The sequence below is a fragment of the Pyrgilauda ruficollis genome, unplaced genomic scaffold (genome assembly GCF_017590135.1).
Source record: "Pyrgilauda ruficollis isolate IOZ18807 unplaced genomic scaffold, ASM1759013v1 scaffold81, whole genome shotgun sequence".
In the NCBI taxonomy this organism is placed as follows: domain Eukaryota; kingdom Metazoa; phylum Chordata; class Aves; order Passeriformes; family Passeridae; genus Pyrgilauda; species Pyrgilauda ruficollis.
The window spans coordinates 1,528,424-1,541,886 of record NW_024530044.1 but is presented as its reverse complement, the minus strand read 5'-3'; the positions used below and the strand labels follow the sequence as shown (position 1 = coordinate 1,541,886).

The following is a 13,463-nucleotide window of genomic DNA, read 5'->3' as shown; positions in this document are numbered from 1 at the left end:
CAAAGTTTTGCCACTTTGATTTTTGCCTTCAACTTTCTAAAACAGTTCAAACAGAAAAATAATTAGATTATTGTACAAAATGTTCACAGAATCTTAGGGAAGTTTTCAATGACTGGTTTAACTAAATCTGCTTATTCCACCTACTCTTCCAGAATCTTTTTTTTATAGAGTACTCACTATATCAACTTCAACCTAAAAAATGTGTTTGAACACATCTGTTCTCCATTGAGGGAAAAAAAAAATACAATAAAAAATCAGCTTAAAATAAATTTATTAAACAATACAAAAATAAGCATGCTGGAAATCAAGATACATAAATAACATACAATGCAAATGAAAAATGGAAAACGAGACAGGTAACTTAACAACTGAGCCAAAAGGTACAACACAAATGCTAAAATAAATCTTTAAAAAGCATTTACATTTCTAATGAAATGTTAATGATGCTGACAAAGAAAAACAAACAAACAGCTAAAATGCTTGAATATCAAGAATTGCTATTACTGTAGCACAGGTGAACACTAAAACCGTTGCAGACTTCACACATGGAATGATAACTCTCAGTGGCCCTGGAGTCTCCCCCTGCCCGTGGTGGGTGACCTTGGCTCCAGGTGCCCTGCAGGAACAGGAGCCATCTGCACACGTGGCAGTCAGGGCAAGAAACTACAAGTGTGGGCAAGTTACAGAACTGTTGGTTCAGAGGAGTCTCCTCCTGACCCTTCCTAGCTAGAAGCTGCCTTCAATTCTGAGGCAGGCTTCAAAAGCATATATTACAGAACTGTAATATATATATATATATTTACAGATTGTTTAAGCTGTACCCTAAATATTCTTATTATGCATATCAAAGACGTAGTAGTTCTCTTATTTTTGTGTTTTCCATGGAGGACTTAACTCTACCACAAGTTTTACATGTGGAAAAATCGTCCACCTTCAACCACATCTTTAGAAGTGGCTTCAAACAGTACTAAAAATCAAGGTGGGTAGAATCAGATCAAGCAAATCCTGCATCATGCCTTTTCCATTTTTAATTAAATCAGCAAGTCATCCAGCAACATGTCACCACTGTAAATACTTTCCATTAGCAGCACAGACACGTTATGCTCCCTCTTGCAACTGAGGGTATTTCAGGTAAAGTAGTTCTGCAGGATCTGAATACTCGCTTTGTCTCTGTAGCTACTAGTTTACTGCAAAATCCTCAAACAGGCAAGACATTTTTGTAATTCAAGACTTTGCCTTTATTTTGAGGATAAGCACTAATAAACCAAACCTTATCATCAGAGATAAGATTATAAAATAGTTATTATTCAGCAATTCATGACTGACACTTATTACTGACATCTACACCACAGATTTACCTCTTCATCCCAGTAGGGCATCAAATTCACTGAAAATTGATGTTCTGTATTGTTTTGCTTATATATTTCCATCCTAGACTTCAAAGACAGGAAGCCCATCCTTTTACAATACTCTGCTAAATGAAGATTATTCAGGGTTTAGTCAGAACTTTGTCAAATGTTTATGCAAAATTAACAATACCTAAACAGATAATTAAGAGAAGCCTGCTTTCTCAGATAACATCAGCTCTGTTTTAGGCATCTTCCTAAACTCATGAACATACAGATGGGTCAAAAAACGGCAGGTAAAAACTAACTCTGCCATTAGGCAAAACTCACATATCAGTTTGGAGTTTTAGATAAAAAAAAGGAAAGGGACTGGGGAAGGGAGCAGAGAGAAGAGGTGAGGGTGTTAACTACAGAATTGTTTGTCACTGTCTCTTAAAATCCTCTTATCATGGCTTGCACAAGTTTCTCCAGTTTGATAAACCTGGACTCTCTGTAATGTGTACTAAGGATGGGATGTATCAGATTATTTATAAATTTATAGAGGAGAAAATTTCATAGAGAATGCTATTCTAAGATTCTTTGCATTATTAAGAATCTATTTCCTGCAAGTGTTAAGAATTTAGCAAGTCTTTGACCTCTGTTCAGAACTGCCTATTGAGCCTACCTGAAGCTTAAAAATATCATTTGGAGCTACATCCTACTCAAGATACTCAAATTATCAAATTAGGCAGCTTTAGAGATGCAGCTGCCTGTAGAAAAATGCAAGTCCTCTTTCTCAGTAAGCTGATAGAGCTGCAAACTCAATTTCCAAAAAATAGCAATTAATGATAACTTCTTAAGAATTTGCTCCTGTGTAAGTGAAACCTCATATATGAACATATGCACACATTAATGGTTGAAAAATAGCTCTAAACAGCTCTAGTAAGATCTACCTATCTGCTTCCCTGTGAACATATTTCCTGCTCACTGCTCAGTTGGTTACCAGTCTAAACCCCAGATTGCTCACATTCCTTTCCAGGGTGGAGCACAGCACTATTAATAAGGCAGACTTCTGAGTCATAACTACCAGCTGGCAGCACAAGCTGCAAGAGAGACACTCCAAATAGTTGGGGCAGAAATCTCTCTGCTGCATTAGTTACCTTGCAAACAAGACAGGTTTTTTTAACTCTTCCTCCTCCCCACTTCTCCCACTCTTGCCCAGGCATTTTTGCTCTCTTTATTACAGCATTGGCGTTAGTAATTATTAATGGTTTGATTAAAAGAAAAAATAATCTTCACTAGCATGGCATATGCAAAAGGTCCATTTCGGTTCAAATTTGAAAGCTCATCTTAAAGTAACCCTGATATGGTAATAATATGACTCAGAACCTATCTCCACTTAATATACAATTATTTAGAAATTCAGGAATGTGCTGTATTTTACTGAATACTATTTTATATTTTAATTAATATTCTATCTTTACATGCTGACCCTGCTCAGTGGACACAAGCTCTTGCTCAGCCTCAAAGTTCATATACTTAAAATTCTCAGATATAAACAAAATAAACAGATACATACCACTTTTGTGGTGTATCTTTGAAAACACTAAGATTTACCTTTACTTTTTTTTTTTTTAAACTAAGTATGTTCTAAGTAACTACAAAAGTCAGTTTACAGCTTTGGGTTTTGTTTGCACATGCTTTTTCCCCCACACACCCTTGAACTTTGACAATCTTTTGGTATAGCATACAGAATTTACACAAAATGTATATATAAATGAAACACCAGGTAAACAATATTCAAATCAAAGTTAAATCTGGAGATGCTTGAGGGTTTTTAAAATGAAGAATTTAATGGAACTAGAACCCATTTGTTTAGTTCTGCTCTCCCCGACCTTCCATTCTATACACTACGGTTCTGGAGATGTCCTCGTTTGATTCAGGTGACACTTTTTTCCATACTGTTTCTTTTAAAGCAAGTTCTTGCTGGAGATTCTCATAGTCCATTGGTCCAAAGGAATGCTAGTTGTTCAAGCAACATACATTATTTATTAGTGTACTTGAAGGAAAAAAAAAATCCATACTTGCAGTCATTGCTAACAGACTCAAGTTTTTCAGCTCTTCACATAAACTGTTAAGTTTCTCTTTTCCACTTACAAAAAAAATTAAATTCAAAACTGGGTAATTTTTAGATGAATACATGCAAATAGAAGCACTTTAATAATCATTCTACTGTATTGAAATTTTCATGCCTTAGTCAAAACATAAGAGTATTGAAAACAAAGAGGTTTTCCTTATCTCAATGCCCTCATGCTTGTATCATTAGTAAATGTAGCTGGAGTGGATTCAGTTCATTCCCAGACACTGCTTATGCTGCTCCCTAAGTAGCAGGCTCTTGTCTGCAGCACTACTCATGCCTGAATTCACTGCCTGTGCAACTCTCAGCAGGTCATGTGGTGTCAGAGATATCCTTGTGAAAATACAGCTAAACACAGCTCTCGTGCCTTGCAGCACACAACAGAAAGGCTAAGCCCACCAGCTGGTCAAGTCTTTATTAAAGGCAACCAGTACAGTAAAACTCTGCAACTTCCACCAGATATCATCCACCTAATCTAGCAGGGGGGATGAACTGCATGGAGTTACTAATCCACTAATGAATTCTCCTTACACAAAACCCTGTGATAGTGTGGTCCACCCAGGTTAAGTGTCCACTAATAATGTACACTAACTATATGATCTGAAAGCTTTGATGCAATACATGTCATTGAGCAGTTTGGCATTTAGAGAAGAACTTGCCATATTTCCTCTGAAGTCTATGAGCAATTCTCACTGAACACAGACAGCAACTTACCCGCTGATCACCTCCTTCTCTGCGAGGATCAAGCTTTTTTGCAAAGTGTCTCAAATTATCGTAGTTATGGAAATTGCACAAAGAAACCAGATCCTGCAAGCATTTAGAGAACGTGCATTATTATCTGCATAGGACAGCCAAATGCATCTCAGTTAATAATAATACTACCACTTACATTTTGCATCATATGCTAGTAACTTAAACCAGTAAGAAGGGAAGTTTATTTAATAAATGAATATTCATGTCCACAAGGCACTTTGAACATAATAGATCTACAGGATAAAATTATAATAATACCTTTAAACTCCTTCTTACAGAAGGACACAACAAGGAGGAAATATCTAGTTTAATAAATTCATACTCCAGGCGTATGTAACACTTCAGGAACAGAAAAAATAGCCTGGGCTAGGTCCAGTACATCCAACTTCAGTCAAAAGGATGAAACAAGGAAGTAAGTGACCTAATGGATTCTCAATCACTTTGAATTACAACATGGAAGGCTATAATTACAAAACTTGGCGATGCTGTTCTATTTTTAAAAGTGAATGTTACATTCATGTTACTTGTATGCCACAATCATGTATCAGTTTTTAGGCCTCATTGCAATGCAGTAAATCCTTCACCTACCCCTCTATCCTAGGATTTAGATTTAAGTTACCAGACTATTTAATATGAAGCTTTAAAGCACTTTAACTAGAATTGGTAACTTCTTAATTTGAAGCTGAGTAAATGTTAGATAAATAGAAGCATGAAAAGTTTTAATAGCTGCTCAACCTCCCATTTCTAATTAACCAATCATCATTACAAGGTGGTTTTAGGGAGAAAAAAGGCAAAAAAATTTTTACATTCTCCTCTCTCACAAAACACCTTAACTAATCATTACAAAGTCCTCCCCAAAATCTTTCCTGCTTCTAATGCTCCTATCAGCAGACTCTCCATAGCTCTTTCACTGGCACAACATGAAGCTGGGAAGAGTTTGCCCAACATCTGCATATCATCTATGAAGACATCTTCTATGTCTCATGGTTTACAAACACCAGTTTAAAAATACATCAGAATGGAAGTATTTTGTTACAGTCTTCTTCTTTTATTGCAATGAAATAAGAGTTGTATTTCCAGTGTTTTGAAAACTGCATTTTATAACAAGAGAGGAAAAAAAGTCTATAAATAGAGCTGTACAGTTTTTAACGCAATATACTGGAGTCCAGCGCTTTCATTACCCCATGAAGTGTTCCTTCCCAAAGCTTTTCCACAACAATTTCTCCAGCGTTTCTGGCATCACATTTTAATGCTCACTGAAATCAAGTGCTAGTTACTACTAAAAAGCAAACATCTATTCTTAGACTTTCACCCTTGAATCAGATGAAACTTGCTATGTAGGGAACAATGAAAAATCACTATTTAATTCATTTAAATCTCAGCTATGCCAACTGAAGCTCAGTAAACTGAGTAAATCAGCTGCAAAAGCAAAAAAAAAAAAAAAAAAAAACACCAAAAAACAAACCCAAACAACCAAAAAACCCCAAGGGCAATGGTGCTTACATGACAAAAGTGGATTCCTTTAACACTGTTGCCCATCTTGTCCAAAGGAGGTGACCAGCACATCAAGCCCATGACATTAGGAACAACCAGAAGAATCCCACCAGCAACTCCAGACTTGGCAGGAAGACCAACCTACAGAATAATCAGAGAATTACTGGTCTCTGCAATTGCTCCTCACTATTGTAACACAATGCATCAGCACTTTCCTGAAGACTATTGTGTAGCATTTATAAAACATGTAGCTGGAAGGCACTTGAAGCTGGAAAACCATTATTACTTATCTCTTTTTAGATAAACAATAACCTGATCCAGTTTGTGACAATCCAAGGTTCGCAATCATAAAACTATTTGCTCTCAGGAATACAGTGAGTCAATAATACTGTGAAAGAAGATAATTTAAATCTATTTAAAAAAAGGTAATTATGACTAAGCAGTAGTGCACAAGCGTATGTCTCATGAACAGCTTGCAATAAGGTGGTAGAAACCTGTAAAACACTTGACTGGAAAAGGTGAAAAACAAAATCACAAGAAAACTGGAAAGTGTCTATGAAATCATACAATAACCTACTTATTTACAATCTGAGCAAAGGCATGTCTTTTTTCAGTTGGAACCAACATGTTCCATCCTCATGGCTCTCCAAAAAGCAACTTTCGTTCACTCAATGCACCATAATCAATTTTACATGTATGCAGTAAGAAAAAACAAAAAGTGCTGAAAAAAAATACTGAAAGCATAAGATACAGTCCACCTTGAATTATAAACATGTAAGGAACACACTGCTAGAAAACAGGGGCAGAGTACCTGTGCTGTGTATGACAGCCATTTTCACACATATAAGGACAATTTCTGAGCCTGAGTTACTGAAGAAAAAACAACTGTCTGCAAAGGCTTTCTGCTATCCTTGACTCCCATACAGCAGGATTTCTTCTGCCATGTTTTCAGTTCCTGTTGCTCTCATGAACAGCCTTTCCTAAGGAACAGCATTTATGTTTTGATATGAAAAGGATTTCCAGAAGTGAGGGCAGAGTGCTCTAAGGTATGTGACACTAGTAGTGCCATGAATCCTAGGTGAGATTTTCCCTTACAGTGTGCTCAATTTCTAAACAATTCATGTAACTCCCTCTCTTCTGCCTCAAAAACAAGGAAGCAACCCCTAGAATGTAGAAAATAATAGCACAGATTAACCTTCCTGATCGGCTGTAATTAATATCTGTAAAGTACTTACATGGAAGGCAAACTGCCCTGAAAAGTCATACATGCCACAGGAATGCATCAAACTCAAGGTATTCCGGACTGCCTCGGGGCTCAGGACTCTCTCACCAGTGATTGGGCAAAAGCCACCATTAGCCAGAGTTGCTGCCATCACACTTGCAGACTCACATGTTACTTCTATCGAGCAAAGCTTATGGAAAAGAAATAGAGATTATAAGTACTGGTACTTCTAGCACAGTAAGGCCAACTACAGCAGGATCAACAAAATACTGAAATCTTAAAATAACATCTCAGAATCACCTGTAGCATAACATTTCTTACAGATTACACTAGTAGCATCAATTACTACAGTCTGAATCTTTCTACTATAAAGATCCCAGTGACAGTGTTTGTAAGCCCTCTTAAAAGCTGGGGACAGTATTTTTATGGGTTAGTGTCTCTGCTCGATTCCTCCCCCCACCCCCCCCTTATGTTCCTTTGAGAGGAAGAGGTCTGTAAAACAATCTCTAAAAAAGTATTTTGCATCTGCTTAAATGGCAAAGCCACAGAACAACTGGTTTTTTTTTCAATTTGAGCTTGTTTTGTGTGGTGGGTTCTTTTTATTTTAAAGCCTTAGAAGATCCCACACATTATTAGAAGTCCAATTTAAAGCTGCAAATTCTAGCACATGCAAGTGTTAATGCCAGCACTTCCTGCTGATGCAGCCTTATTTCACCTTTCTCAAATTTAATTTCTTATATAGTAATGATACAACCACACCACAGTTTTTTCCCAGGATCACTGCTTCAGTACAGACTATACATACTTTGGTGACACATCAGGAAATGTGATAAGATGCCATCACCTGATGCTGCCTCATTTCTGCAGAAACCAAAAGATAAGTTGGTTTCAACCTGAAGCTGAAATGCTGCTCTAAAAAGTAAACAAACTAGTGCTCGTATTCCTGCTTCTGCCAAACAGTCATTACATGATACTTCATGAAGTTACCTAAGCCACGTTTGCATGAGTAGTTACTACCTGGAATTCTTATTTTCCGGGTGCCAAACTCAATACATCCTAGTCCAATCAACTGGAGTTGCAAATCAAGAGATTGTCAGAGACGCATCTAAAATGGCAACTGGGTTTTAAACATATGAAGTATTACACAATATCACCTACTTTCAAAAAAAAAATTGTTTCTAGGTTCTCAGTTTAAGCACCTGCATTCTGTACCTCGTTTGTCTAAACTGAGAATAATTCATCTTCACTTTACAGAGATAATAGGCAAATATGTTTATTCCTGCTTAGAAAGTTCCCAGTCACAAAAGGGAGGAAGGAATGTTACAGAAAACCCAAAGAAAAGAAATAACTAGACCTTTAAGTAGAATCTGAGTGTTGGAAAGGTAAGCATTGTACCATAACAGGAAAACAGAAATGCTGCTCGTGTATGAGCTACCCTTTTCCTGAGCACGGAGTGAAAAGGGGATTTTTCAAGGGAAAAAAGAAAGAATGACACATGGTCATTAAATCAGAGATCAGAATGCACAAAAATGAGGCCAAATTAAAATACATCAGAAAAGTAAGCTTTAGAATTTCTTAGCTTATGAATAGCTTCCACTTAGAAAACATATCAGGCAGTGGGATACAAGGCATTTAAACAGCATTTTTACACAGTAAATTCATGTAAATTACACATTCTCTTATGCCACAAGTTCAGAGTAGACTATTAGCTTGTACCTAGTTTCTAACTCAACAGGAGGTCAACTACAGCTAATCACACATACCTTACTTCACAAACAGTCATCCAATCTAAATATAAGAGAGCAGGTGCATCCCAACACAAAAGACTCAAATAAAATTTGCATTTTGAAAATAATGGCTTATAATTTGCATAAGTAACTTGCATTAGCAAGTCTCCAAGTCAAAAACAGATTTTGAGAACTCTGTATTTCTTTTTTTAAACTCTCCCAGATGAAGTGAATCAGTAACACAACTTGAACTGCCTCTTGAGAACTCTACACAGCAGGGCTGACTTGTGAACGTTTAAACATTAGGAAACCCTTACTGAGGAAATACCTCACACTTGCCAAGTTCTCATTTTGTGACAGTTGCAAATAACTTGCTGAAAGTGAAAAAGGAAAAAAAATGGGGGGGGTGGGGGAGGGAAAATATAAAAATATATTCTTACTCAAAAGCATTGAATTAAACCAAAAGGAGGTGATATTCCCATTACTTCCCTTGTAGCTCTCCCTCAAGGCTACAGCTCAGCATGCATTCTCCAGTTACAGAGGTTAAACTCCTCCACAGCACCAAATGAAGCAGCAACCCAAAGAAGAAGTGTTTTGTCAAACTCACTGAAGTAATACAAGACATTTCAAGCTTCTAACTTCAAGTGATTTAAAGACTATTGCTAGTTTGTATTAGCAACAAAGACACCTGAGTAGATCACCTAAGCAAAAGCAAATCTGGATACATCAAACACACATCTGTCATTTCCAGAGTTAAACAGAAGCTGACATTTAACTGCAAGTCATTGAAGCCTCCATGTCTAGGCACAAATCAGCTTCTACTGCTTGTAACAGCAATTCTAAGCCTACAGTGAGTCTCAATTTTAAAGCCAATTACCTGAAAATAGAAGTCTAGTATAGCAACCATATCCGTGCCTTCAGGAAAGCACTGAGGAAGGAAAAAAAAAGAGTCATTTGATAATTTTGGGGTTAAGTATCACTTTTAGATAGACATAACTTTAGCTATATTGTTGTCAGCATACTAAGCATTAGGTGTATTTAAATGTAGTAAGTAGAAATACTTAATGACATCAGACTTATAAAAATAACACAGTGCAGCAATATCAATAAACGAGGTATTAAAATATTTTTCAGCATAGTTTTCAACATCTTTAAATAAGCAAATGGAAAAATGCATCCAGTATAATGTCACCTCTACAGTGCAGATTATACTTTTTACAACAAATAAAACAAATTACTATGGCTATGTTACAGAAAAATATTTAGAGGTGTTTTATTAGGATGGTATATACATCACACTTTTTAAATTACAGCATTTGAATAAAATGAATAAGACATATCCAGTATCAATTTGTGCCATATTGTACATAACATAAAAGTCTTCACAGACAATGAATAAAACTTAGCACATCATCTTTAAAATACACTTAAGAGAAAAAAAAGGTTAACCTTTTTTTCTTTCAAGTAATAGCCAATTGCAAAGTTTCTATCTCCACTCTCCCTTTCAGACTGGAACCTAAAAGAGAAAAAAAAAAAAAAAAAAAGAAGAAAATATAAGGCAACATGTCAGACTTTCCAAAAAACCCCAAAAATCGCTGAACTCAAGGTATACAATGTAATTCAGTAAAATTCCATATAAAGGATACATCACTTCTGAACACAAATATTCTACAAATGGGACAGAAGTAGCCACAGCAGCTCATCCCAGTTCACTCAGATGGAGTGAATCAGCACTGACATCCAAATGAGCACAGTACTGGTTACCTACACAACACAAGCTGACTTGGAGAGAAGGCAAAAGAGGGTAAAATGCTCATCTTGGAAGCATTTCTAAGTAGGCCAGAGTGGAATGGAACATCCCACACTGGGACAGTGAAAGGGTCATGATTCCCCGCCCAAAGCAGAGGAACGTGAGGATCACACAGCAGGCCAGATAACGGCTGCACTCCTCACTGGGATGATTAAGGTAAGGATGATAATTAAAGGAGGAACACCTGCCTGGTTCCTTCTACAGGACACACCTTTTACTGTAACAAAGCTCAGGAAAACACCTCTGCAGTGCATTGCAGTTGGCAACCTGGAAGCAACTCTGCTAAAGGGAATCTTCATGATTTACCCCATGCTGCCTGAAAAACCTCTCAAAAGTTTGGGAATGCTATACACTGAGTTTCTAAGGGGAACTGTTTGTTTGAGAAAAGAATTTCAATGTGCAAAATAAAAAAGCAGAAGGAGTCCCAGTTGTATCAACTGTGCTTCCTAAACATTTGCTATGCAGCCACCAACATGCAGAGTTTAATTTTTAATATCAACGCCAGGAAGAGAAGAGTTGCACTTACAGCTCTCATTGCCATAGCACCAACAGAGCACTAAGACAGAATAATGACATTTTCAAAGAGGTAACCAAGACTTTCAGGTGAAATTCAGCCACACTGATGTCAGAGACATGCACAACTTTAGTTGTAAATTGTTAAGTGAAAGACACCCTCCAACGTAAGGGATGAAACGCTGGTTGAAATTTAAATAAGTGAACTTTGTCATAAACCCAATGTATCAGTTATCAGTTGAACCACTTTCCACCTAACCATACTGAGTGAACAAACAATACTTACGTAGCATTACTGAATCCAACATACTCATTACCAGCCATTTTATTCATGAACTGCATCACCTGTCACAGACAAAGACAAGGAAAAGCAATATTTTTACACATAAAAATGTTATGAACTTTCACCCCAGCCTTACACAAAATCTTGCAACACCATTTCATAAATGCAATATGAATCACTAAATGTTTAAACAACCAAGTACATCTACAAAGACAAAAACCAGTTTATTACTAAAATTTCACTTTCAATTCCCTTGCCATCTTGAAACTTTTACCACTGAAGTTAGTTAAAAAAGAGAAGTTATAATGTTAACTTACGTAGTCAAATTTTTCTGCATTATTTGCTCCTTGCTGCAAGAAAAGAAAAAATAATTTACAAAAATTGTTAACAAAGGAACAAAGTTAGTTCACTTAACAGTATTAGGATTTTAATGCAAATAACTACAGTATGAGTCTAATTAAGAATAAGATACTACAATCACTTTTAATGAAAAATTTAAATGTTAGATAAGTAAATTTTTAATTATTATTTAAATACTCCTATGCATCTTAAACACCTGTATGCTGGAGATTAATTTAAATTGAAAAAGGTATGCTTTATTTTAAGTGCTCTCTATTCAACTTTACATGCTTAGCATAAGTAAATGCAGTAGCTAAAGCAAAAAAATACAAAAGTAACTACAAACAGGATAATTACAGTAAAAACACTAACTTTTTATAGATTAGTAAGGCAAAGGTATTCTCATATTACCAAGAGAGCTGAGCATAGGGAGGTTCAGGCTACTTAAGTTAAAATATTTCCACGGCCAGTGCCCATACTAAGAATTTAGACTGAAGACTTAAAGTGAAGTGTTACCCCTAACTATGAAAATAATGGCAATTAATTAAAAAATATCTGATTAATGTCCTACCTATTAAAAATTGTTAAAAAGCTAGAAAAATAGAATTTCACATCAGACGGCACATCACTGTGCCAACAATGTACAGGAAAACCTAAATCCAACTTAATAAGGATGACAGTAGAACTTAATTCTTAGGGTGGGCTTGGTTTGGGTTTTTCAGGGAGGATGAGGGTTGTTATTTTGAGGATTTATTTTTTCCTCCCTTGTTCAAGAACATTCTCAAATTTAGTAGCTGCCAGTTAAAGACATTAATTTTTTAGAGGTCTCTGATGGGTGACCTTTTACAAACTCCAATAGAAAAATATCCAAAGAGGAGTGGGAATAGCACATGGTCCACTGGGGGGACTTTTAAAATTTTTTTAAGTAGCCAAGTAGAATTTTTGGAGGAAGTTTAAAAACCAATGGCATCGCATACACAAGTGGAAACATTGTATCTGAGAAGATGTTTTAATACAAAATTTTAATATTAAAGACACTCTACTTAGAATAACAAGACTCTAACAAATCTCAAACAATTCAAGACGCTACTTGCACTGTGTTTAGTGTGGGGATAGGGAAGAAAGTGTAAAAAACGGAAGCTTTATATCAACCAGTATTTTACTTAATGAAATGCATAAAGCCAGTCTCATTTCCCACTCTGTATGTGGATTAGGGTGTTGCAGATAATCTTGGAAGCCCATGCTTCAGCTCATCTACGAGAGGATGTGCAGACACACACGTACAATCACTGGTGAAAGGAACATCACACTGTTCTCTCAAAATTACGCGCCAGTGGTTACCTTATGTTTAAAGGCTAATAACCTTACTCCTAAAGGCAATCATCTCTAGCTAATTTTCAATTAGATAAAAAAATGCATGATACATTTCATCAAAATGTTCCTGTATAATATACCAGAACACAAATCTTAAAAATTTAACTCCAAATCTGTTCAATGAAAAATAATTAAAAGAAGAAATTACCAACTTCATTGAACTGTTGCAGTTGTCAAAATATTCCATAGATCCTAATGCTGTAAAATATGTAACAACATTTAAACCACAAAAACCTTTTTAACCTTTCAAATGCACAATGAACATCTTTTTCTGGGAAAGTGGGTCAGCATTAGTTATGGGATGCTGCATTGATAATTGTATGGTTAGACATGTATAATAAATTGAAACAGGCTCTTTTGTTAAAAAAAAGAAAAGAGGGAGAAAGGGATCATGCTTTCTGCAAAAATATAAATACATAATACTTCACTTTTTTGTTCTGCCCAGTGGAAAAAAATATTCCCTCAACAAAAACACGGCTTTACCAG

The 13,463-nt window shown here is 36.0% G+C and overlaps 1 protein-coding gene across 1 annotated transcript in view; it reads right to left on the bottom strand.

The window, feature by feature from the left end:
* Positions 1 to 13,463, bottom strand: part of GLS (glutaminase) — a 53,656-nt gene that overhangs the window by 20,456 nt on the left and 19,737 nt on the right. Inside the window, exons 6-12 of the mRNA XM_041487565.1 lie at positions 11,582 to 11,614; positions 11,268 to 11,326; positions 10,108 to 10,174; positions 9,536 to 9,586; positions 6,945 to 7,121; positions 5,719 to 5,850; positions 4,177 to 4,269 (exon numbers count right to left, since the gene is read on the bottom strand). Of these exons, the coding sequence (XP_041343499.1) occupies positions 4,177 to 4,269; positions 5,719 to 5,850; positions 6,945 to 7,121; positions 9,536 to 9,586; positions 10,108 to 10,174; positions 11,268 to 11,326; positions 11,582 to 11,614 (612 nt within the window). The remainder of the gene's footprint in view (positions 1 to 4,176; positions 4,270 to 5,718; positions 5,851 to 6,944; positions 7,122 to 9,535; positions 9,587 to 10,107; positions 10,175 to 11,267; positions 11,327 to 11,581; positions 11,615 to 13,463) is intronic.